Genomic DNA, 27,187 nt, shown 5'->3' with positions numbered 1-27,187 from the left:
CTGAAGGACTAAACGAACATGTTTCCTGTGGTCTGAGAGGTTCTTGGAATAGATCAAAATATCATCGACGTAGACAAAGACAAAAACATTCAAAAAATCTCTGAGGACGTCTTTGACAAGAGCTTGGAAACAGGCAGGAGCGTTCGTGAGGCCAAAAGGCATGACCAGGTACTCAAACTGTCCTAAGGGGGTCTTAAAGGCTGTTTTCCATTCATCCCCTTCTCTTATTCTAAGGAGGTGGTAGGTGTTTCTTAGATCGAGTTTGGTAAACACTGTAGCACCCTGTACAGGTTCAAACACAGAAGCCAGTAAAGGTAGGGGATATTTATTTTTGACGGTAATCTGATTTAAACCTCTGTAGTCTATACAGGGGCGCAGGGAACCATCTTTTTTACCAACGAAGAAAAAAACAGCACAGAGAGGAGATGAAGATGGGCGAATTATTCCAGCAGCTAGAGACTCGTTGATGTACAGGTGCTGGTCATAAAATTAGAATATCATGAAAAAGTAGATTGATTTCAGTAATTCCATTTAAAAAGTGAAACTTGTATATTATATTCATACATTACATACAAACTCATATATTTCAGATGTTTATTTTGTTTAATTTTGATGATTACAAATGACAACAAATGAAAATCTCAAATTCATCATATCAGAAAATTAGAATATTGTGAAAAGGTTCAAAATTGATGGCCCCTGGTGCCACACTCTAATCAGCTAATTAACTCAAACCACCTGCAAAAGCCTTTAAATGGTCTTTCAGTCTAGTTCTATAGGCTACACAATCATGGGGAAGACTGCTGACTTGACAGTTGTCCAAAAGACGACCATCGACACCTTGCACAAGGAGGGCAAGACACAAAAGGTCATCGCTAAAGAGGCTGGCTGTTCACAGAGCTCAGTGTCCAAGCACATTAATAGAGAGGCGAAGGGAAGGAAAAGATGTGGTCGAAAAAAGTGTACAAGCAAGAGAGATAACCGCACCCTGGAGAGGATTGTGAAACAAAACCCCTTCAAAAATGTGGGGGAGATTCACAAAGAGTGGACTGCAGCTGGAGTGAGTGCTTCAAGAACCACCACACACAGACGTATGAAAGACATGGGTTTCTGCTGTTGCATTCCTTGTGTCAAGCCACTCTTGAACCACAGACAGCGTCAGAAGCGTCTTGCCTGGGCTAAAGAGAAACAGGACTGGACTGCTGGTGAGTGGTCCAAAGTCATGTTCTCTGATGAAAGTAAATTTAGCATTTCCTTTGGAAATCAAGGTCCCAGAGTCTGGAGGAAAAGAAGAGAGGCACTTCATCCACGTTGCTTGAAGTCCAGTGTAAAGTTTCCACAGTCAGTGATGGTTTGGGGTGCCATGTCATCTGCTGGTGTTGGTCCATTGTGTTTTCTGAGGTCCAGGGTCAACGCAGCCACATACCAGGAAGTTTTAGAGCACTTCATGCTTCCTGCAGCTGACCAACTTTTTGGAGATGCAGATTTCATTTTCCAACAGGACTTGGCACCTGCACACAGTGCCAAAGCTACCAGTACCTGGTTGAAGGACCATGGTATCCCTGTTCTTAATTGGCCAGCAAACTCTCCTGACCTTAACCCCATAGAAAATCTATGGGGTATTGTGAAGAAGAAGATGCAATACACCAGACCCAACAATTCAGAAGAGCTAAAAGCCACTATTAGAGCAACCTGGGCTATCATAACACCTGAGCAGTGCCACAGACTGATCGACTCCATGCCACGCCGCATTGCTGCAGTAATACAGGCCAAAGGAGGCCCAACTAAATACTGAGTGCTGTACATGCTCATACTTTTCATGTTCATACTTTTCAGTTGGCCAACATTTCTATAAATCCTTTGTTTTTATTGGTCTTCAGTAATATTCTAATTTTCTGATATGATGAATTTGAGATTTTCATTTGTTGTCATTTGTAATCATCAAAATTAAACAAAATAAACATCTGAAATATATGAGTTTGTATGTAATGTATGAATATAATATACAAGTTTCACTTTTTAAATGGAATTACTGAAATCAATCTACTTTTTCATGATATTCTAATTTTATGACCAGCACCTGTATTTCTCCATGGTTTCACGCTCTGGTTTGGAAATATTATATAATCTACTGCTGGGAAGAGGAGCTCCTGGTAGTAACTCTATGGCGCAGTCATATGGTCTGTGAGGTGGAAGAGTCGTTGCACTGACCTTACTGAAGACTGGTGCCAGATCATGATACTCGGGAGGAACAGAAGTAAGGTCAGGAGAGTCCATCTCCCCCCTACCTCTAGGGGACTGAATAGCAGGAGCAGCAGAACGAAGACAGGATTCATGACAGGAGGTTGACCAGGATTCTATGTGGCGTTCAGCCCAGTTGATATGGGGGTTGTGACGTTCCAACTACTCGAATCCAAGCACCAGGGGAGAGCAAGCTGAAGGAAACACAAAAAATGTAAGCGTCTCCCGATGGTTTCCAGAGATAAGCAGTTCTAGGGGTTGTGTCTGATGAGTGATTTGATGAAGCTTCTTTCCATCGATAGCCGATACTCTGAGAGGCTTAGTTAAAGGAACAGTCTCAATTTTAACTGCTGGACCAGGTCTGAATCAATCGGGTTTCTTTCACAGCCAGAGTCGATGAATGCAGATAAGGTGAGATTCTGATTAGAGAAGAACAGAGTTGCAGGCAATAACAAATGAGGAGTTTTCTCAGATTTTAGGTGGCCCGTCAGACTCCTCTCATCCTCTGACGGGCCCTGGCTTTTAATTTAGCTGGGCCTGAAGCAATAACATGACCAGTCTCACAACAATACAGACACAGTTTAGCCTTAAATCTCTGTTGCCTCTCTTCAGGGGATAGCCTAGTGTGTCCAACTTGCATGGGTGCGGCGTCCGTTCCCTCTGAGGAAGAGAAATGAGAGATTTGGACAGGCGCTGGGAGAGTCTGATTCTTAGACCTTGGCTTGGTACTGGGTTCTGAGGATCCAGAAAAAACAGACGCATCATTAAATGCAGGAGATGAAACAGAAAAATTCAGTTCTCTCAGGCCGCCTTGTAAGCTCACAAGGATGTTCATACAATATTTTGTTACACCAATTAAGTATTATTGAATTATTCTGGAACCAATTTCTTTAGTTATATTCAATGGTAAGAAATTTTGTCATGTTAAAGGGGGGTTTAAATCATGTGTCATCATGAGTATAGTATAGTAGTAGTTTATAGAATCATTCCTAGAAATCTGATGTCATCAGCTCCATTAAACTGTGACATGAGCCTGTTGTCCTGCAGGTGTTGCTTTGACCCATGTGATCCAGACCAGTAGAACCCAGTTCTTCAGATAAAGTTCAGTTGGATCCAACAGAACCATTTGAATCAGAATCAGAATCAGAATCGGGTTTATTTCCATTGTTAGCGAAGAAGTTCACAACTAGGAATTTTTTGTGGTACAGTCGTGCAACATGAAACATATATGAAATAGTAAATAAAATTATAAAAATCTCTAAAAACACTGGGGTATAAGGCATGCAAAAAATATACTAATATATACACTTAAGATAAAAATATGGATAAATATAAAAAGTAAAATGTACAAGGTAGTGCAAATAGAGGAGTGTGCAATACAGCAGTGTGAATGGCATGGGCAGGTTATGGAGTCTGACATATAGTGTTCATGAGTCTTATGGCAGAGGGGAAGAAGCTGTTTTTATGGCGGGAGGTTCTGGTCCGTATGGACCGTAGCCTCCTCCCTGAGGGGAGAGGTTCAAACAGTCTGTGTCCAGGGTGAGAAGGGTCAGCTGTGATGCGACCTGCACGCCTCCTGGTCCTGGAGACATACAGGTCCTGGAGTGATGGCAGCTTACAGCCGATCACCTTCTCAGCAGAGCGCACAATGCGCTGCAGTTGGTATCTGTCCCTGGCGGTGGCGCCAGCGTACCACACGGTGATGGAGGAGGTGAGGATGGACTCAATGATGGAGGTGTAAAACTGCACCAACATCCGGGTTGGCAGCTTAAGTTTCCTCAGCTGCCGCAGAAAGAACATCCTATGCTGGGCCTTCTTGACGAGAGTTCTTGAATGTTTCACTCTGGAACTTTAAACCTTCTGCTTCTCTGCAGCAGTTTGTGTTCAGAGCTTCTTCTTCTCTGGTTTTTATCTCAGAGTTTCTCACTGATTGATGTGATCTGAATAACAACATGTTTGTCTTTCAGAGTTCATTACCTCAGACAGAGAGCAGAACCTCCAGGATCCAGCGCTCTGTCTATGAGGAGTGACTGGTCCATAGGAAACCAACCAAACTTCAGAGCAGAACCTGGACCCTCAGACATAAGGTAAGGAACCAGATTCTAACTGATTCATGTGACTCCACAGAGATAGAACATCTAGATTCTGAACTGATAGATCTTCAGCATCTTAATCCAAGGTTGTTTTGTTTTTACTTTTAGCTTTAAGCTAAATAAACATGAAGGATGTCAGTCACTAAATCAGTAGAGTTTGAATGAAGGCCTGAGAATCAGTGATGGAGGAAAACAGGACAAAGAATCTGAGGCACAACCAGGTTCAGAGATGCTCTCTAAAGCTTCTGGACTGGGAACACTAGACCCAGTCTATATACTAAGTCCAGTTGATCCAATAGGCTGATGATCCAGCCAAAGGTTAAAAGGGAAAAGCAGAACAACAGGACTTTGGTCGTCCCTTTAGTTCTAAGGTTCTGGTTCAGAGTCCGGTCCTGTGTTCTGTTCTTCAATGACGGCCACATCAGCTCCTCAGACAAGATGAACGGCTTTGGTTCTGAAATCAGGGACCAGAATCTCTGCTCTCCACCTTCTCAGACTAGATGTGATCAATGGGTCAGTGTCCAGAACTTTCTGGGCTTTGTAGTACTAGTAGTTGCTACAACCTTAAACGTTAGTCATTGCATTAACTCAATTTATTTGATGACAGTTTTTCAATCCAATACATTTTTGCTAACTGAACCAAATCCATATGCATCTGTATGGTGTAAATTTATTCAGTCTGTTTAACACAATGTTTAAAAATACTTTTGAAATGAAATGAATACATACTGTCAAGTTATTTCTATGTTGTGGAGCTTCCCCAGTTAAGAATGGATGGATGAATTGATGCAGACTTTCATCAACCGTGCTTTCACTCAAAGGACCAGGCCGTTTTCCTTCATTTGTTTTCCATGTATTTAGTGAGTGTCAGGACATATTCACAATTAGTTCAGAAGCAAAACCTTTAAACAAACCCAAAAGAAAAAAGAATCACTAATTTGTACTTTTGGTTTACATAAATTAATTCCATTCAATCTACAAAGGAAATGATAAACTATATCAACAATATTAACCAACCCACTGTGAATCAAACCCACTAAGTAATTAAAGTCAAATGAACATGTAACTAAAGTTCTTTAACTTTAAAATATGTTTCAAATAAATATTTTTAATTACATTTTTACATACATTTAAATATACAAATACTACTTTTTTCCATATTAGTCATAAATATATGTTTTATTAATATAAATAGCTTAAAGTTGTTATTGATCTGAATCTGATGCTAAATAAATTAATATTTGAACTTAACACCCAAATCCACTTTTCAACAAAATCTGATGTCATCAGCTCCATTAAACTGTGATATGACCCTGTTGTCCTGCAGGTGTTGCTTTGACCCATGTGATCCAGACCAGTAGAACCCAGTTCTTCAGATAAAGTTCAGTTGGATCCAACAGAACCATTTGAATGTTTCACTCTGGAACTTTAAACCTTCTGCTTCTCTGCACCAGTTTGTGTTCAGAGCTTCTTCTTCTCTGGTTTTTATTTCAGAGTTTCTCACTAATTGATGTGATCTGAATAACAACATGTTTGTCTTTCAGAGTTCATTACCTCAGACAGAGAGCAGAACCTCCAGGATCCAGCGCTCTGTCTATGAGGAGTGACTGGTCCATAGGAAACCAACCAAACTTCAGAGCAGAACCTGGACCCTCAGACATAAGGTAAGGAACCAGATTCTAACTGATTCATGTGACTCCACAGAGATAGAACCTCTAAATTCTGAACTGATTGATCTTCAGCATCTAAATCCAAAGTTGTTTTGTTTTTCTTTTAGCTTTAAGCTAAATAAACATGAAGGATGTCAGTCACTAAATCAGTAGAGTTTGAATGAAGGCCTGAGAATCAGTGATGGAGGAAAACAGGACAAAGAGTCTGAGGCACAACCAGGTTCAGAGATGCTCTCTAAAGCTTCTGGACTGGGAACACTGGACCCAGTGTATATACTAAGTCCAGTTGATCCAATAGGCTGATGATCCAGCCAAAGGTTAAAAGGGAAAAGCAGATCAACAGGACTTGGGTCATCCTCCTAGTTATAAGGCTCTGGTTCAGAGTCTGGTCCTGTGTTCTGTTCTTTAATGACGGCCACATCAGCACATCAGATGAACAGCTTTGGTTCTGATATCAGGGACCAGAACCTCTGCTCTTCACCTTTTCAGGCTAGATGTGATCAATGGGTCAGTGTCCAGAACTTTCTGGGCTTTGTAGTACTAGTATTTGGTACACCCCTAAACATTAGTCATTGGATTTACTCAATTTATTTGATGATAGTTTTTCTATCCAATACATTTTTGCTAACTGAACCAAATCCACATGCATCTGTATGGTGTAAATTTATTCAGTCTGTTCAACACAATGTTTAAAAATACTTTTAAAATGAAAATATTACATACTCTCAAGTTATTTTCTATCTTGTGGAGCTTCCCCAGTTAAGAATGGATGGATGAATTGATGCAGACTTTCATCAACCGTGCTTTCACTCAAAGGACCAGGCCGTTTTCCTTCATTTGTCTTCCATGTATTTAGTGAGTGTCAGGACATATCCACAATTAGTTCAGAAGCAAAACCCTTAAACAAACCCAAAAGAAAAAAATATCACTAATTTTTATTTTTAGTTTACATAAATTAATTCCACTCAATCTACAAAGGTAATGATAAACTATATCAACAATACTAAGCAACCCACTGTGAATCAAACCCAATAAGTAATTAAAGTCAAATGAACATGTAACTAACCTTAAAGGGAAAAGCCTTTTTTTTTTTTAATTGTGCCCTCTATTTTACGTGATTACATCATGTTCTAATCACCCCAATGAGTTTTGTGTCATTTGGAGCTGTTCTGAAGATATTCCGTTAGGTTATATCCAGGTAACATCTTCCTTGAGGCAACGACTTGAAGGCACAAACTAAATTTTTCATAATTTATTCTTAATGGTATGCCAGCATTTATAACATGTAGGTGAATCACTGTCCCCAAGACATCTGCGGTTATAATTTTTTATACTTATATTTTTAAAACAAAGCGGCACATGTACGACGTCATCCACGTGGCGGACTGGAGTTGTGACAGGCAGCCCGGGCCACAGGCGGCTACGCTTTACCCCTTCTATTCATTTGGCTAGCTAATCTGAATAGTTCGATTCCATTTGGAGAGCGAGATCATCTGTGGTAGTAGCACTAAACATCTGCCAGGCATGTGAGAAAAACTAGCAGCAGTTCAGCGGACAGGAAGAATGTATGGTAGCCGGCGCGCACGGATGACGTCCTACACACAGCACTTTGTTTTTAAAAGAGATAAATTTAAAAAAATATAACTGCGGATGTCTAGGGGACAGTGATTCGCCTACATGTTATGAATGCTATCCTACCATAAATAATAAATTATGAACAGTTTAGTTTGTGCCTTCAACTCGTTGCCCATAGGAAGACGTTACTTGGATATGACCTAACGGAATATCTTCAGAACGGCTCCAAATGACACAAAACTCATATGGGTGAGTAGAACATGATGTAATAACGTACAATCAAGGGCCCAAAGTAAAAAAAAACGGCGTTACCTTTTAAGTTCTTTAACTTTAACATACGTTTCAAATAAATATTTACAATTACATATTTACATTTATTTAAATATACAAATACTACTTTTTTATATAAGTCATAAATATGTATTTTATTAATATAAATAGCTTAAAGTTGTTATTATTTTTAATATGATGCTAAATGAGTTAATAACTGGACTTTACACTTAAATCCACGTTTCAACAAAACAACAATCAGTTGAATCATAAAATCAATCATGGCCAGACTTCAGCACCACAATCCACCTCTGCAGTGCAGGTGTTGCTGTTAATGGGAGATAATGGGCCGGCAGAGCTGGAGGCCCCACTGGAGGAACATAGCTAACCTTGCAGTCTGATCTCATCAACAATACAGCTTGTCTTAGGGCTGCCTCTCCACCCGTCTACAGATTCATCCAGATCTGCACAACTCCACCAGGATCTCTGATCATAGAATCCCCAAACTTCCGTCCTCTTTGTCTGGCTTTCTCTTCAGCACTTTTTTTTTCATTGTCCATCTCTCTTTTAGGTCTGTGTGAAACACAGTAGGCATGTCTTTTTTTATTTTTTCCCCTCACTTGACTTCACACATAAACCAAAGTTGAATACATTTGATGGGTTCAACTTAATAAAATGTAATTGTGTTGACCTGTATTTTTCCCTGCATTGAATTGAGTAATGTTCAAATAACTAACAGAGATAGAGCTGTCTGTGATCATGGATCTTGGCCCCAAGATAACTGATGGTTTCATCTGTGTGGAACTAACTCCACTCTCTGTTTTAGATTTACAATGACCTGCTATGTGGCTCCTTCTCTGGAAAAAGTGATCAAACTACACTACCATTCAAAAGTTTGGGGTCACCCAAACAATTTTGTGTTGTCCTGAAAAGTCACACTTAATCACCCCCATACGTTGTGAAATGAATAGAAAATAGAGTCAAGACATTGACATGGCTAGAAATAATGATTTGTATTTGAAATAAGATTTTTTTTACATCAAACTTTGCTTTCGTCAAAGAATCCTCTATTTGCAGCAATTACAGCATTGCAGACCTTTGGCATTCTAACTGTTAACTTGTTAAGGTAATCTGGAGAAATTGCCCCCCACGCTTCCAAAGCAGCTCCCACTAGTTGGATTGGTTGGATGGACACTTCTTGCGTACCAAGCGGCTCCCACATCAGCTCAATGGGGTTCAGATCTGGTGACTGCGCTGGCCACTTCATTACCCATAGAATACCAGCTGCCTGCTTCTGCTCTAAATAGTTCTTGCACAATTTGGAGGTGTGTTTAGGGTCATTGTTCTGTTGTAGGATGAAATTGGCTCCAATCAAGCACTGTCCACTGGGTATGGTATGGTGTTGCAAAATGCAGTGATAGCCTTCCTTATTCAGAATCCCTTTTACCCTGTACAAATCTCCCACCTTACCAGCACCAAAGCAACCCCAGACCATCAGATTACTTCCACCATGCTTATGTGATGCCCACTAAGATGTTATCACATTTGTGCTAGTTTTTTTTGTAATTTTATAATTAATCTTTAAGTATTTGTTTGGGGGTAACCAACCTATTTTCACCATCCTTACACTGAAGCGTTTTAGATGGGTATCGGGAGTAATTGTGGAATTTGCCAGCAGGGGGTGGTGTTAACATTATACTGGCTCCGGGTGGCTTTACGTCAGTCTGCTCCGCTCTGCAGCTCTTCCTCTTTCTGCTGAGCAAGTTGAGAAACAGACTCAGAGATTGCCTGTCTAATTTATTTCTCCTGTTTCCAGAGAGAGCATATAAGCTGGTTACCTGGTGCCAGTCCGGTAACTGTATCACTTAACAGATGGTGTCAGGCGTTCTTCCAGAATCTTTTTATTTCTTCTGTGTCTCACAAATGTTCTTCTTTGTGATCCAAACACCTCAAACTTGAATTTAATCATTCACAACACTTTTTTCCAGTCTTCCTCTGTCCAATGTCTGTGTTCTCTTGCCCATCTTAATCTTTTTCTTTTATTGTTAGCAAGTCTCAGATACGGCTTTTTCTTTGCCACTCTGCCCTGAAGCCCATAAACCCGCAGCCGCCTCTTCAATGTAGATGTTGACACTGGTGTTTTGCGGGTACTATTTCATGAAAATGTCAGTTGGGGACCTGTTCCTCAAACTAGAGACTCTAATGTACTTATCCTCTTGCTCAGTTTTGCAACGCGGCCTCCCACTTCTTTTTCTACTGTGGTTAGAGTCTGTTTGTGCTGTCCTCTGAATGGAGTACTACACATCCTTGTAGGAAATCTTCAATTTCTTAGCAATTTCTCGCATGGAATAGCCTTCTTTTCTAAGAACAGCTCTCTTTCTAAGAATAGACTATCGAGTTTCAGATAAAATTTCTCTTTTTCTGGCCATTTTGAGCATTTATTTGACCCCACAAAAATGATGCTCCAGAAACTCAATCTGCTCAAAGGAAGGTCAGTTTTGTAGCTTCTTTAACGAGCTAAATTGTTTTCAGATGTGTGAACATGATTGCACAAGGGTTTTCTAATCATCAATTAGCCTTCTGTGTCATGTTTGTTTTAAGGTTTCTAACCCACATGCAGAACACACGGACTCTGGGAAAAAGTTCAACAGTTTATTGTTTGACACAATGAGAATAAAGCACTGATTCTGGGGGTTATCAGGTCCAGGACTGGTCGCGACTGGTTTCTCTGCAGAGGGGGACAGAATGGTTAGCAGATGTCCAGGTATCTTTGCTGGTAGAATGAGTGTAGGTCTGTACCTGTTCTGAGGTTTGAGCAGAGCGGCAGAGGGGGGGAACCAGGAGGGTCCAGAGGCTGTCGGCAGGCAGAGGGCAAGGCAGAGGATGAGCTTGGTTTGTGATCTTGCAGATTCGGATCTGTGTTTCTCTTTCAGTTTCTTCTGAGAGCGGGCAGGCAGGTATCTAACAGATTTGACTTCCAGAGTTCTTCAGAGATCAGACAGGCTGGTTTCAGACTGAGAAACTCTTCCAGAGTTTCAGGGTTCAGACGGGTTCTTCCATAACTGGCAAACACTCTGGCGCCGGAGTGTTGCTCTGCCTCTCCTTAAATGCTGGTCTCCTGATGAGCAAACGAGCCGCAGGTGTGAAGTCTGCTCCAGCTCCAGGAGACCTAGAACACCCTCTGTAGGAGAAAGGTGGACAGACCTCCAGATCCCAACATTCTGAGCCAATGAGCAAACACATTGTACCATTAAAACACTGGAATGATTGTTGCTGGAAATGGGCCTCTATACACCTATGTAGATAATGCACCAAAAACCACACATTTGCAGCTAGAATAGTCATTTACCACATTAGCAATGTATAGGGTGTATTTATTTAAAGTTAAGACTATGGTAAAAGTTATCTCCATTGAAAAGAACAGTGCTTTTGCTTTAAAAATGACATTTCAGTGTGACCCCAAACTCTTTAATGATAGTCTATTTAAGGAAGTAATTAGCTCTGAGGTCTGCAAAGTAACCTACAATCCTTGAGTTCACTATAAGGCCGCCTTGTAAGCTCACAAGGCGGCCTTATAGTGGACATCAATAATTTTAGGTTACTTTGCATCATACATAAAATGTTCATACATATTTTGTTATATCAATTAAATATTATTACATTATTCTGGAACCCAATTTCTTTAGTATGTTTAATGGTAAGAAATTGTGTCATCTTAAAGGGGGGCTTAAATCATGTGTCACCATGAGTATAGTTTAGTAGTAGTTTATAGAATCATTCCTAGAAATCTCATCAAATCAGCTCCATTAAATTGTGACATGAGCCTTTTTTCCTGCAGGTGTTGCTTTGACCTATGTGATCCAGACCAGTAGAACCCAGTTCTTCAGATAAAGTTCAGTTGGATCCAACAGAACCGTCTGAATGTTTCCCTCTGGAACTCTAAACCTTCTGCTTCTCTGCAGCAGTTTGTGTTCAGAGTTTCTTCTTCTCTGATTTTTTATGTCAGAGTTTCTCCTTGATTGATGTGATCTGAGTAACATTATGTTTGTGTTTCAGAGGCCAGAACCACAGACAGAGAGCAGAATCTCCAGGATCCAGCTGTCTGTCTATGAGGAGTGACTGGTCCATAGGAGGACAAGCAGACTTCAGAGCAGAATCTCGACGATCCAGCAGTCCATCTATGAGTTGTGACTGGTCCATAGGAAGACAAGCAGACTTCAGAGCGGAATCTCGACGATCCAGCTGTTCAACTATGAAGAGTGACTGGTTCATAGGAAGACAAGCAGACTTCAGAGCAGAATCTCGACGATACAGCTGTCCATCTATGAGTTGTGACTGGTCCATAGGAAGACAAGCAGACTTCAGAGCGGAATCTCGACGATCCAGCTGTTTAACTATGAAGAGTGACTGGTTCATAGGAAGACAAGCAGACTTCAGAGCAGAATCTCGACGATCCAGCTGTCCATCTATGAGGAGTGACTCGTACATAGAAAAACCACCAGACTTCAGAGCAGAACCTGGACTCTCAGACATGAAGTATGAAACAAGTTTCTAACTGATTGATGTGACTCTGCAAAGATAGAACCTCTAGAATCTGAAGTGGTTGATCTTCCTGGTTTGGACTTTGTTCTGGTGGTTTTTTATAAGCATCCAACAGATTACTGACGGGTCCAAAGTCATTTTCTCTCCTTCCAGCCTAATAAATTCCAGAAGTTGTTCAAATGTTAATTTAAATGAGCAGAGATAGAGACTCAATGTGACATGAATCAGCAGAATGGTTCCGTTTCCTTCCAGCAAGTGGAACTTGGCTGTAGAAGCAGCCCTCACTGCAGCAGGCTCCTTGGTGTCTTTGTCCACACAGTCCTACCTGTGGAGCTGCAGGTTGGGTCCATTTAGAGCTTCATCATGTTGCTCAGAAACCAGAACTCTCCCAGCAGCTTTTTATCTGCAGCTCTGTGCCGTCTCTTTCCTCCCAGCATCAAACAAACCTTAGCGTCACTCTGCCTCTGATCCAGTTCAGGTTCTATTGGGGTTCTGGGTGGTTCAGTGGTAGAGTAGATGCTCCATGTTCCGAGGCTATAGTCCCCGATCCCATTTTCTTGGTTTGGTTCCTGTTCTGGCTCCATTAGCTGCATGTCCTTCCATTTCTCTCCACCCTCATACCTGTCAGATTCAAGGCCGGCTAAACACAGGGGCCGAAGGGCCAACGGGGCCCACCTCAGAGCTGATCTGCTGGAAGACAAAACTTTCTCATCTCTCTCTCTGCTCTGCTCCTTGCCGTGAGTTCAGCAGAACCGTCAGCTTTCATTCATGCTGCAGTTTATCTGAGGAACTCAGAATAAATATTTCATCGATCATTTTAGTTAATCTCAGCAGTAAGGGTATAGAAACACTAAAAGCTCATCTGCAGCTCCCAGTTTGAACTAGTTTCAGTGGTCCAGACTGACTCTGTGCTCCAGATCAGCTCACTGGCTGAACTCCTACTCCCTCCACAGTTTATCTAGAATGAGCTTCATCTTCAACTTAATCAAATGAAGGGTCTCAGAACAAAGCCGGAAGGATCAATCAGGTTAGAGATACGGGAATGGCTCCCAGTGAAACCAGTTCCTTCTAATTGGGAGAATCATTTATCCCATTTTGAATCATTAATAGACAGAAACTAGTCAGGTAGCAAAGAAGCGGTTCTGACCCAGCTTCTGGTCCTCTGTTTGTGTTGGACCTTCATGAACATCTTCATCTTGAGTAGGAGAGCCCCACCCTGTTGGTAGTTAACCTTTCAGTGATGAAGAAATGTCTTTACAGATGGAGGAAGAGGAGCGAACCTCAGCATGGAGAAAGACCCAGACCTGGAGCTGGACCGCTGACAGCCAATCAGAGCAGCTGTGCAGCAGGTAAGACTGAACTTCAGAGCTTCCTTCTATCATCTCTGTTGAACCAATTCTGTCTTTAGGTGGATTTGGAGTTTCAAGCTTTTCAAAGTCTTTCTGGGATCCATTATCCAACTAAATCATTGTATTTCCATTTACTGTAAATCTACAAAGTCTGTGTTAATTCCAACAACCTATTGGGTTTGCTTTGAACTGGTTCTGTTTTCAGCCCTTTGGGCTAAATGCATTAAAACTAAACATCTCCTTAAAGCTGAAGGTCATTTTGATGCATGAAAACCAAAAGGTGGAGAAAGCAACTTGCTGCTCTGCTTTTCTAAGAAGAGGGAAGGAAAGTCTGAGAGGCAGAAACCTGTATTTCCTCTGACAATAGATCACTGATTACAGGATAGATATTTATATTTAATGGAAATATAATGGAATTATTGTAAAGATCTTCTAAAGGACCAAATCAGTCCCATGTCATTTCCAGTCTCTAATTATTCTTTATAAACATCTAATCCTGTCTCTGAGTGTGAAATGCTGTTTAACCCTTTCAGCCCAGAATGTTTTAGGAGCAATTTCTGCCTTAAATTACATATCTGATTAAATTACACTTAACACCAAGATGGAAGTGTGCAAAAATATTATTTCTGACAGAAAGTCATTACAGAATATTTTTGAAGTAATTTTTATCATAATCAACATTTTTAAGCATAGTCAGAACACAGACATTTTGAGGGTTTTCGACTAATTAGTTTCAAAGATAAACACTGCAAAACATCATGAAAGTCTCATTGAAATTTTTAAAGCCTCAGACTGTATAGACCCACATCTTGACTATAACTGCAGCTAATTTGGACTAAATTGAATGAAGCATATATGTCCCCCAAAGATTTTAGTGAACAGTGTGGCAGGCAGACCTGGGATTTCACCACAGCTGTGCCAAAATGTGTCCAAAATGTTCTAAATGTGTTTTTACCTCATAAATAGGATACTGGTCAAATGAAGGAGATATTTCCAGGGTATGGCTACTTCTGCATATGAAAAAGTGTTTTTCATTATATTTACCCTTATTGTCATCATAATGTAGTGTTCTGACTCCTGTCAGTTTGTATCTGTTGCCCCTTTGTGGTGGTTTTCTGTTACTTAAGTTTTAATGGCCAGGCTTTTTCACTGTGCATACCACTGATTCCTATTTATTCACTGGATTGCTGATTGCCCGAAAAAAGTGAAGCCACCATCCACCATGCTGGTACTCCCCACTCCCACAGAGACGCGCAGTAAAATGCCTACGTTTGTAGCATTTAGTTGCAAAAACAAGCTGTTTGTCGGCTGTGTAATTTCACCATCAGTCAATTTGCTAACCAAGTAAATCTATATATACACCGATGTATCCTATAGTAGGGTATGTAGTGTAACATTAGTCTGGCTATTTGAAAGATATTGAATGAGTTAGCCAATGACATTGTGTCCATCTGTAAAAAATAGAAAGTAGAGTAAATAGAAAGTAATTCATGTTTCTGTCAGCATTTCTTCATTTTATCTGCTTTAGAACTCAGATCCTGACAGTGAACAAATACAGGGCAGAAAACAGAGGCAGAAATATGTTGTCTGACAATTTAACAAGATTCTGGTTCTGAGGACAGATCAGATTGTTTAGAATCACATAGTGTGAAGGAAGAGACCTTCTAATGATAACACCTCCTAATGTTCTAGATGGTTTGGTTCCATCTTTATCACTATATCAGTTTATTTTTCATTCAGTCGTCTTTTCTTCTGTGTTTCAGCAGATGTTGGTTTGCAGGAGGTTCTAGAGGAACATAAGATCAGCCTGAGGAGGAGATATGAATGTGTTACTGAAGGAAGTGATGAAACAGGAGGTAGAACCCTCCTCAACAGGATCTACACTGATCTCTACATCACCGAGGGACAGAGTGAAGAGGTTAATACCCAACATGAGGTGAAGCAGCTGGAGAGAGCTTCCAAGATCCAGAACCTCCATGATTCTTCAATCAGGTGCCAGGACATCTTCAAAGCCTTCCCTGACCAACATGGACCCATCAGAGTGGTTCTGACCAACGGCGTCGCTGGTGTTGGAAAAACCTTCTCAGTGCAGAAGTTCACTCTGGACTGGGCAGAGGGCTTGGAGAACCAAGATGTCAGTGTGGTGATTCTGCTTTCCTTCAGGGAGCTGAACCTGATCAGAGATCAGCAGCACAGTCTTCTCACGCTGCTCTATGCTTTCCATCCAACCCTCCAGAAGCTCCCAGGAGAGATGCTGGCTTTCTGGAAGCTTCTCTTCATCTTTGATGGCCTGGATGAAAGCAGACTTTCTCTGGACTTCAACAATGGGTTGCTTGTTTCTGACGTCACACAGAAGTCATCAGTCAAAGTTCTGCTGATAAACCTCATCAAGGGGAACCTGCTTCCCTCGGCTCTGGTCTGGATAACTTCCAGACCTGCAGCAGCCAATCAGATCCCTCCTTCCTGTGTTTCCAGGGTAACAGAAGTACGAGGCTTCACTGACGCCCAGAAGGAGGAGTACTTCAGGAGGAGGTTCAGTGATGAAGAGATGTCCAGCAGGATCATCTCCCACATCAGGACCTCCAAGAGCCTCCACATCATGTGTGGGATCCCAGTGTTCTGCTGGATCACTTCTACGGTTCTGGAGAACCTGTTGACAGCAGAACAGAGAGGAGAGCTGCCCAAGACCATGACTGACATGTACTCACACTTCCTGCTGTTCCAGACCAGGAGTAAGAAGAACAAGTACCATGAAGGACATGAGACGAGTCCACAGGAGCTGATGGAGGCTGACAGGGAAGTTCTCCTGAAGCTGGGGAGGCTGGCGTTAGAACATCTGGAGAAAGGAAACATCATGTTCTACCAAGAGGACCTGGAGCAGTGTGGTCTGGATGTCACAGAGGCCTCGGTGTACTCAGGAGTTTGTACAGAGATCTTCAAAAGAGAGACCATGATCTTCCAGAAACCGGTCTACTGCTTTGTTCATCTGAGCATCCAGGAGTTTCTGGCAGCAGTCTACATGCTCCACTGTTTCACCAGCAGGAACAGAGAGGTGGTGAAGAACTTCCTGGGAGAAACATACAGAGAAACGTCAATGGAGAGATCAATGGGAAAAATCTTCAAAAAAACATATCTGAAGGACTTCATGAAGAGAATCATGAAGAAATCCCTCAGGAGTCCAAATGGCCACCTGGACCTGTTTACTCGCTTCCTTCATGGCCTCACTGTGGAGTCCAACCACAAACTCTTAGACTTTCTACTGGGTCAGATGGAGAACAGTCCAAGAACCATCCAGAGAGTCATCAACAATCTGAAGAAGATGAACACTGATATAATCTCTACTGACAGAAGCATCAACATCTTCCACTGTCTGATGGAGATGAAGGACCTCTCACTATTTCAGGAGATCCAACAGCTCCTGAAATCAGGAAAGAAGCTCTCAGAGATCCAGGGCTCAGCTCTGGCCCACATGCTGCAGATGTCAGAGTTTGTGGATCAGTTGGACTTGGAGAAGTACAACATATCAGAGAGAGGACGACGTATCCTGATTCCAGCTGTGAGGAACTGCAGAAAGGCTCGGTGAGTCGTCTTCATGGGGTGATGCTGATTCATTTCTATTGTCCTCCTGGTTCGTCTTCATGGTTCTAGTTGCTTCTGGACATTTTTGCTCTATAATTTCCTCCTTCATCCTTTGGACCATTTCAACCATTCAAACATCTAAATGTGTCATGATGGGTTTTGGTTCCTAGCCCATATGCAGAAACACAACCAGAAGCAGGGGAAAAGTTCAGAGGTTTAATCAATAAAGAGCATAATAACAGGACAGGGGTAATCAGGTCCAGGGCTGGTCATGACTGGGTTTACTGTTCTGGAGATTGAGCAGAGCGGCAGAAGGGGGAACCAGGAGGGTTCAGAGGCTGACGGCAGGCTGAGGGCTTGGTGGAGGCTGAGCTTGGTCTAGAGCTTGCAGATCACTAGGTTTGAGTTTCCCTTCCAGATACTACAGAGAGCAGGCTGGCAGGTCCTTGACAGGTTTGGTTCTCCAGGGTTCTTCTGAGATCAGAGTGACAGATTACCAGGTTTTAGATTGGTCCAACCTGGGAAGCAGAGAAGACAAAATGGATCAGGTTCAGGTTCAGGACTCGTAGTCAGGAGACTAGACAGACAGGTCCTCATGGTCCTCAGCCCACTTAAGTACTGGTCTCCTGATGAGCAGATGAGGAACAGCTGGTGAAGTCAGCTCCAGCTTCAGGAGATCCAATACGCCCTCTGGTGGAGAAAAGGTAGACAGAACCCCAGATCCCAACAGTAACACAAACCCCCAGGAAGGGATCCTTGGCGCCCTCTGGTGGGCAAGCCTCAGGATCCCAACAAAACATTCATCTCCTCCCGGACAGCTCTGCTGGAGCTTTTAGTGTTTAGAGATTTTGATCACTTTAAAAATATTCTACTTTGGATCACTTTTCATCTTCCATTGAAATAATAGAAAACCTTCAGAATGTAGAAAATCTTAGACATAGACAGATTTATTTTTTCATTATGTATACACGAATGTAAACAAAAAGGAATTTTGCTTAAAACAGCTTTAGATAATTTTAATTTTTTAAATTGCAGCCTTGGAAAAACTTTAATAAACACATTAAAAAATAGTATAAAATAGTATAAAAAAGTAGAAAATCAGTGTTTTCTCAGAATTCACCATTTTGATCTGTTTGATTGTTTTTATAAAATCCCTGTTTAGCTTTAATGGAAACTTGAACCATTCAGATCGATCCCTGCATTGCTACTGTTGCCATGGAGACAAGTTGTTTGGATCCAGAACCAACTTTTCCTCCTTTCACAGATTTCCCTCTGAGTTTGTAAATTAGAGCCAAAATGTGTTGATTTGTCTGGTTTCAGAAAGTGTCATTTCTGTAGGAGCCCTAGATTCTGTCAAATCCTCCCAAAGCTCTGAGAACTCTGCTTCCAGAGTTTGGAACCATTTTCCTCATCAACACTTCATCTGCAGCCTTTGTTGAAGCTGTTAGATGTCGTCCATAAAGACCTGCAGAGACATGAGCTTTAACCCTTTAGACATTCCAGCCTCTTCTAATTACTGGGAGAACTTTCACTGCTTTCTCATGAAAAATGCTGCTTGACCCAAACGCTCTGTCTCCTCCCAGAGGTTTGGGCCTTGATATGAAGAGCAGATGTTCATCAGATGATGACATCACTGTTTGCTCATCATGTTTTAGTCTTTGTTTATCGTCCAGATTGTCTGATTTCATTAGAAGTGACTTTATTTCTCCTCTAATCACAGACTTGGTGGTTTTTCTCTCAATGAGGCTGACTGTGAAATTGTGGCTTCAGCTCTGAACTCCAACCTTCATCTGACTGAAGTGATAATAGATGAGATCAGAGGAGAGGAAACGTTTGGAGACACTGGAATGAAGCATCTGTGTGAAATACTGGCGAGTTCAATCTGCAAAGTGAAGAAACTGAGGTGGGTCATGTCTGTTTATTCAATCATCATCAAATATTGAACGTTATTTACCTGTTGTTCAAACTTTAAAAGGTTTTGTTGTGATGGAAAAAAATTGTAGAACTAGTGAAGTTATGTTGAATCATGAAGATATTTCAGTTTGATTTGGGAAAGATTCTGACGGCTAGATTAGATAAGATGGCTTTATTTCTCATTTCTTATCCATATCTTCACATCTAGAATGGTGTTTGGTTCCTCTGGAGTAGAACCAGAACCACAAACATGTTGGAACAATTAAAATGAAAAAGAATGTAATAACATCATAGTTGCTATGGGAACAAACTTCCAGCAGATTCTGTGCTCCATGGATTCTAGGGGTGTTTTATTGTTACGTCCTGAATTGTTTTAAACATTAATTGCAGATCACATTGTGTGTGTGGTGACGGCGTTCCTAATAAAAATATGGGCTCATATTGACGTCATTATAATGAATTGTTGCACATTACAATGATCAGCATTAAGGTATAATGAAGCTGAAAGCACACACTTCATCCAAATTATGTCAAACTAAACTCAACAGGCTTTTTATTTTCAGACAGCTTCTTTGGTGAGTCTCTGATATCGGTCAATCAGTTGTTAGTTGGCTGTAACAAATGTCCCTGAGGTTTGTTGACAAAGTCTCTCTGGGACGGCCTGACATTGCCGTTGTCATGGGGATTTAGACACAGAGTAACCTTTGCTGCTTTGGCATCATTTGAATTTCTACGATTCTGATTCGTTGTTTCGATTTTGGTTCCTATCGATTTTCGATTCTGATTCTTTTAAGAGGAAGGATCATAAAAGTTTCCATGTTATAAATTAGCTGCTAACCAGATTTCTGTCTGGATGAAATAATCTCTACTTGTCAATGAACTTTTCTTCCTTGAACATCTCACTTTGAACATTAAAATAAATGATCTCATAGTTATTTTCATCCAATATATAAATATCAAAACCTCTGAACTGTAAGATAATCTGATGAATTTTATTTTTACAGTTACATTTTCACATGGAGCTTTATTGTTTAAAACCTCATTAAAAAACATTTCCACTTCCGGCAGCGCCATGTTCGTGTAAGGACGCAAAGCTCTAAGCTCTGCTGTTAAACCAACGTGCCAAACGACTTTTAAAATAATTTCGGCAAAAAATATGCCCAACAACACAGCAAAGACAAGTGCTACCGACAGGCTATCCAGATATCAGTACAGAAACAAAGAAGGAGCTGAAAAATCGCCTGAAACAACCGGAGCTAACAAACCTGCTAAGTCTGTGGCAGCTAGCTCTAACATAGTTCCAGAAGCTGCAGTTAAAAATATGGAGAAGATGCTTCAGGCTATCGCCGAATCTACCTGAGAAATACAGGGGGAAATACAACAGATGAGGATAGAGGTGAATGAGTTTAAGGGACAAACTAAGGAATCATTCACAAAACTTGAAACATCAGTTAAAGGTCTGAGCGCACAGCTAACGAAGCTGGAAAATAGGGTAGTCGACGCTGAAGAACGTATTGTAACCACGGAGGAAACCACTGCAGTTCATGGAAAAACGATCTGCTTCCTATTGCAACGTGAGGCTGAACTTATGGAACGATGCGAGGACCTTCAGAACCCGGAGAGGAGACAGAACTTAAGACTGTATCAGGTTCCCGAAGGGAGAAAGAGTCCATCAATGCTTCTCAGCTTAGATGCTGAGAAAGCATTCAATAGACTGGACTGGACATTTTTGGAGGAAACATTGGCTCACATGGGCTTTAATGAAACTTTCATAAGTTGGATTGGAGTGTTCTATGTGAACCCTCGATCGAGAGTCAGAGTTAACGGCCGATGCTCTGATTTCTTTAGTCTGGGACGAGGGACAAGGCAAGGGGATGCACTTTTGCCAGTTTTGTTTGCTCTTAGCATTGAACCCCTCGCAGAATTAATCAGAAGCAACCCCCTCATAGCAGGAATAAAAGAAGAGAATGGATGTCAACACAAAATAGCGCTCTATGCGGACGATATTTTATTGTTTATTGAAAATCCCGCCCAGTCACTCCAAGCTCTCCTACAAAAACTTCATGAATATGGTATAGTATCAGGTAATAAAGTTAATCATGGCAAATCAGAAGCAATGATGCTATCTGGGACTTGGCCTAGCAAGCGTGATGATATGGTTTCCTTACGCAGATCTGACCAGGGCTTCAGATATCTAGGGGTTATGCTCACTCCCCAAATAACACAGCTCTATTAGACAAATTATAATTTTTTTTTTCAATATTTAGAAATGAACTGACGAGATGGGATGTGCTACCACTATCCCTTTTGGGCAGAGTAGAAGCGGTTAAAATGAATCTGTTTCCCAGACTCTTGTTCCTGTTTTAGTCTCTCCCAGTTGGAATCCCAACATCCGCCTTTAATATGCTGGATAGGCTTATATCCAAATCTATATGGCAAAATAGGAGGCCAAGAGTGAGGCTTAAATCACTTATGCTTGGGAAAAACAGGGGTGGACTCAACCTCCCGAATATGAAGTACTATTTTTGGGCAGCACAGTTAACAGCAGTAGTAGCTTGGATAAACAATGATACAGAAACAGGATGGGTAAGCATAGAGCAGAACTGTATGCCGACCATAGCCCTACCTTCTATAGTGTTTTTGAGCAAGCAATCTCAGAGGAAATTGGAAATAAAAAAATGTATGGGTGAAGGACACCTTAAAAATATGGTCAGCGGTCCAAAAGAGGATTAGAGGGGCACCTGCTCTATCCCGAGCTCTGCAGATTTGGGGAAATCCAGGCTTCCCTTCTTCAAAAGTAGATGCCACTTTTAAAAGATGGGCAGACAGAGGCCTAAAGGTGATTGACCGACTGTTCTGTGACAGTGGCTTACAGCCATTTTCATATCTTCAATTGAAATTCCTTATACCCCAAAATGATATGTTCAGGTTTTTTCAGATAAGGCATTACATCATAAACCATGAAGACTGAAATGCAATTAAAAATGCTCCAACAAATATAGAAACTTACTTTATTAATGTAACTAAATATCAGCTACCCAGCAAAAAGCATGTCTCCCATATCTATAAAAATTTATTATTGGATACACGGGATAATACTTTTAATGTGAAAAGCAAATGGGAACTGGAATTAAACACTATAATTGAGGATGGGGAATGGGAAACAATATGTATTGGATGTCATAAGGGTATTAAAAGCAACACCTGGAAGGAATTTGACTGGAAGATGAAGACAAGGTTCTTTAAGACACCCTTAGTGATCTCTAAATTTGTAAATAACCCAGCTGCAATGTACTGCTGGAGAAAATGTGGAGGGATTGGCGACCACCTACACATATTCTGGGATTGCCCAATGATGCTTCCTTACTGGAGGGGGGTAAAGAGTGAGATAGACAGGGTTCTGGGTACTGACATGCCGTTCACTCCAAGACAGTTCCTTTTGGACCTAAATCCCGAGGACAAGTACTCCAGAGATCAAAAGTATTTACTACATATTCTACTGATGACTGCTAGAAAAATGGTAACGATAAAATGGAGGAATGCACTGCCTCCTACGGTTGCACAGTGGAAGCAGAAAGTGAAGGAAGTATATGGAATGGAGGCTTTAACTGCCCAATTACAACTGAAGTTTGCAGTCCCAATTACCTATAGAGAGATTTATTTCCAATTGTACTGAATCCCACAGACTCTTATAATGTATTAACTGTCCATCTTTCTACTTTATTTGCCCATTTTACATTCTGTATCAGTCAGCTCCATGGATGCTGGATTTTCTTTTACTTGCTCTCCGTTATGCACTGTTACATAATCTCTATGTGCCAAGGAATGTTTAGCAATAAGTGTTCTTATTCATGTTTGTTTAAAAAGCAAATAAACATAAAGTAAAAAAAAAAAATTATGTTATTTTGCTGATTCTGACTGCAGTGCAGTTCTAGGCTGAGTGTCTGAGCTGGAGCAGAAAGCAGAGCAGCAGGAAGGCATCCTGACAGAGTTTTTATTCTCAGAGTCTTTTAATGCACTTCACCTCCACTCAGCTAGATGTAGAAGTAGTGATGTTTAATGCTACGTTCAGACCGTAAGCAGCAGAGGCAGCAGAAGCAGCTAGTTTACATGCAAACTCAATAGCTGATGGGCATAAAGGAGTAGCAAAAGGTCCAATAGGGGCTGATGAACACACCTTGATCTGGACCTTCATATGTCATTAGAACATGTTCTGGTTCTGCTTGGTTTACTACTTTAACTGGATCATTTTTCTGGGACTTTAGCTTTCAGTCAAATTATTTTTCTTCATTTATTTATTTTTTTAATATTTTAGTCTTAATCCTATCTCTCCAGTTGCTTCAACAAGTGTTTTATTCTTTATTCAGATTGAATCGCTGCAGTTTGTCAGAGATCAGCTGCGCTTCTCTGGGCTCAGCTCTGAAGTCCAACCCCTCCTGTCTGACAGAACTGGACTTGACCTACATCAGCTACCTGAAAGATGATGGAGTGAAGCAGCTCTGTGGTTTTCTCCAGTCTCCCCTCTGCAAACTACAGACATTGAGGTCAGTCACCATGTTTTAGGTTAGTGCTGATATTTCTGATGGTAAAGTTGTTTTGACTCTAAACTGCAGACATATGGCTGATATTCTACTGATCCACACTGAGGATCTTCTGGCTAAAGTCTGATTCTTCTTTACTGTTTTGGTCCAGTTAAAGTTTATTTCTTTTTTTTCTTTTTCTCCTCTCATGATTTATTCAATAATAAGCAGGAAACATGAAAGAATGAGTTGAATTTCAGTGTGGGGTTGCAGCATTATACAGAACTATTTTTCTCTCTTCTGTAAATTGTCATGATGTCTTTATGAGATCTTACCCACGTACAGTAACCCACTCATAGAAACCAGAGTATAAGTTTAACAGGTTTATTGAGGAGTACAGTTGGGTTGGATTTAGCGGAACTCAGAGAGCTGGTGAACCAGAACTGCAAGTGAGAAGGGAAGTTCACAGAGTTTAGTTCAGGGTCCGTGGGAACATTGAACGACGTCTTGCAAAAACAGAGACAAACGGGACTCCCATTTGTGGAGAAAGGTTTCTTCCCAGAATACAGTTGGTGTGGGTTTTTCCAGAGATTAAGGGGCTCGTTGTAGGGCGGACAAGGTTTGCTTTAGTTGGTTCCTGAGGAGCAATGAAGCGGACTGCCAATTAGATTTCAAGGAGAAATTGAACGGGACATATGCAGATCAATCCCCTGCTCAGTGTGAAACTCAAACAATCCTTCCAAGGGGAGAAGGCCAAACATCCAGTATTAAGGATGACTTTCTGTCGAAAGGCAAAAAACAAAACAACATTAGACTCAGAGAAACAAAAGACTCACTTAGACTCAGCTAAACTCAGCTTGGCTAGAGTACGCAAAACTGGCAAACATTCTGGCGTCTGCTGCTCAAATACTCCTCAGTGATGAGCCAACCAGCTGAGGTGTGCAGGAGGACCAACGAGGACAGGGTACCACCTGGTGGTGGGGGAGAGAGGAACACCAAAAACACAACCCACACAAACTGGATTCCTAACAGTACACCCCCCGTCAACGACCGCCACCTGTCGGTCCAGAAGAGCCGGAGGGCTGAGAGTTGCGGAAGTCCCAAATGAAGGATCCTGGGACCCAGGAATGGTCCTCTGGACTGTAACCCTACCAGTCTACCAGGTATTGCCACCCAGGCCCACGTTGAAGGGGATCCACGATCTTGCAGACTGTGTAGGCGGGGTGGCCATCAATGTCCAAGGGGGGAGGGGGCTCAGCGGGTGGGCTAGAAAAAACGGGCTTAACCTGGGAAACGCGGAAGGTGGGGTGAATCCGGAGAGTGGAGGGGAGACGAAGACGGAGAGCGGATGCTCCGATGGTCCTCTCCACCTCATAAGGGCCAATGAATCTTTTTAGACATGGCCTTGAGAGGGATGTCCTGGGTAGAGAGCCAAACCTTCTGGCCCGGGGAAAACGTATGGGCGACCCTTCTCTTCTGGTTAGCCCACCTACGGTTCTGTTTTTCAGACCTTCCGAGGGCCGTCACGGTCCTGCTCCAGATGGCTCTGCATCTACGGATGTCATGCTGAACAGAGGGCACAGTGATAGCAGCCTCCTCAGCTGGAAAAAAGGGGAGGCTGATAACCCAGAGGGGCTTTGAAAGGGAAGAGTCCAGAGGCAAAAGAGAGATGGGTGTTGTGGGCATACTCGACCCAAGGGAGAAACTGACTCCAATCGTTGGGGTTGGAAGCTGAAAGGCATCTCAGGCTGGCCTCCAACTACTGGTTCATGTGCTCCACTTGACCATTAGATTGAGGATGATAGCCAGAAGTGAGTGAGACTTTTGCCCCAAGGGTCGAACAAAAACTCTTCCAAACCTGTGATATGAATTGGGGCCCTCGATCAGACAGGATGTCTTGAGGGATTCCATGAAGGCGGAAAATGTGCTCCACAAGTAGTTGGGCTGTTTGCAGTGCTGTGGAAAGCTTCCTTAGTGTAACAAGATGTAACCCTTGGAGAAACGGTCAATAATGGTTGGAAAGGTGGTCATACCTTTAGAGGTGGGAAGTCTAGTGACGAAGTCTATAGCTATGTGAGACCAGGGTCTCTTGGGAATGGGCAATGGTTAAAGCAAACCGATAGGGGCTGATGTGAAGACTTGTTACGAGCGCTGGTCGGGCAGACCAACACAAACTCCTTAAAGGAATAGTACACCCAAAACATGATTAGCCTTCATTTTCTACTCACCCCCATGCTGAACAAAACTCTGGAGTACTTTTTTGATATCTCAAATGCATCTGGAGATCTGGGAGGCTTCTTGCTGTCTGCTGACATTCAAATAATGGAGGTCTATGGTGCCCGAGGCAGAAAGGTCCATAAAAGTCCACAAAAACGTGTCAATATTCCTCCATACTGCTCGTCCAATGTAATCCAAGTGTCCTGAGTGGGTAGCGTCCATAATTTACTCGAAACGAAGTCATTTAGACCGTTTTAGAGCCTAAACAGTAGTGTATAGGATTTCTTAATAGCGCCCCCATGCGCGCTCACGATTCTACGGAAGCCGGCAGACCAAACCAGCACATTCAGCTCGGCAAAGAACTCATGCTCTTCCTCAACACTGAAGTCCTCAGACATTTTTCTTTCGTTGTTTCTTTCTTTGCACAGGTAAACAGCACATTTCTTCTTCTACGCTTGCATTATCGGCAGAGCAGACGCTGAATGCGCACTTTCTTCCGGTTTGGTCTGCCGGCTTCTGTAGAATCGTGAGCGCGCATGGGGGCACTATTAGGAAATCCTATACACTACTGTTTAGGCTCTAAAACGTTCTAAATGACTTCGTTTCGAGTAAATTCTGGATGCTACCCACTCAGGACACTTGGATTACATTGGACGAGCAGTATGGAGGAATATTGACACGTTTTTGTGGACTTTTGTGGACCTTTCTGTCTCGGGCGCCATAAACCTCTATTATTTGAATGTCAGCAGACAGCAAGAAGCCTCCCAGATCTCCAGATGCATTTGAGATATCAAAAAAGTACTCCAGAGTTTTGTTCAGCATGGGGGTGAGTAGAAAATGAAGGCTAAACATGTTTTGGGTGTACTATACCTTTAACGTCCTTTAGTAAGGAGGGCCACCAAAAACCTCATCTAATGAGAGCCACAATATGACTGATACCTAGATGGGCAGAGAACTTGGAAGTGTGGAGCCAGTTAATTACCCGAGAGCGAATGGATGAGGGAACAAAAACTCTGTTGGGGGTCCAGTACCAGGATCAGGCACAGTCTGCTGGGCCTGCTTGAAAAGGTCCTCAATCTCCCAAGTGACTGCGGCGACTGAGCAGCTGGGAGGCAGAATGGGAGTAGCAGATTCATCTGGGGCAAACTGCCTAGAGAGTGCATCCGGTTTGATGTTCCAAGAGCCAGGGTGAAAGGACCAGCGGGATTGGCGAGGGT

At 42.0% G+C, this 27,187-nt stretch overlaps 1 protein-coding gene across 15 annotated transcripts in view; it reads left to right on the top strand.

Annotated features, from left to right (window-relative positions):
- The window catches only part of LOC119796089 (NACHT, LRR and PYD domains-containing protein 12-like), a 58,901-nt gene that overhangs the window by 19,239 nt on the left and 12,475 nt on the right, over positions 1-27,187 (top strand). For 5 of the 15 annotated variants that reach the window (XM_038304457.1, XM_038304460.1, XM_038304458.1 and 2 more), the window contains 7 exons: positions 4,209-4,328; positions 5,879-5,998; positions 11,906-12,385; positions 13,652-13,740; positions 15,504-17,319; positions 19,040-19,222; positions 23,601-23,777. In XM_038304457.1, the coding sequence (XP_038160385.1) occupies positions 4,209-4,328; positions 5,879-5,998; positions 11,906-12,385; positions 13,652-13,740; positions 15,504-17,319; positions 19,040-19,222; positions 23,601-23,777 (2,985 nt within the window). Of the gene's footprint in view, positions 1-4,208; positions 4,329-5,878; positions 5,999-11,821; positions 11,827-11,905; positions 12,386-13,651; positions 13,741-15,503; positions 17,320-19,039; positions 19,223-23,600; positions 23,780-25,710; positions 25,719-27,187 lie in introns of all 15 variants that reach the window. The other 10 variants (XM_038304463.1, XM_038304468.1, XM_038304465.1 and 7 more) reach the window with 10 other exon arrangements.

The sequence above is a fragment of the Cyprinodon tularosa genome, unplaced genomic scaffold (genome assembly GCF_016077235.1).
Source record: "Cyprinodon tularosa strain WSP-4 unplaced genomic scaffold, ASM1607723v1 ctg534, whole genome shotgun sequence".
NCBI classification, from domain to species: Eukaryota; Metazoa; Chordata; class Actinopteri; order Cyprinodontiformes; family Cyprinodontidae; genus Cyprinodon; species Cyprinodon tularosa.
The sequence above is the reverse complement of the archived record's forward strand: the minus strand, read 5'-3'. Positions and strand labels throughout refer to the sequence as shown.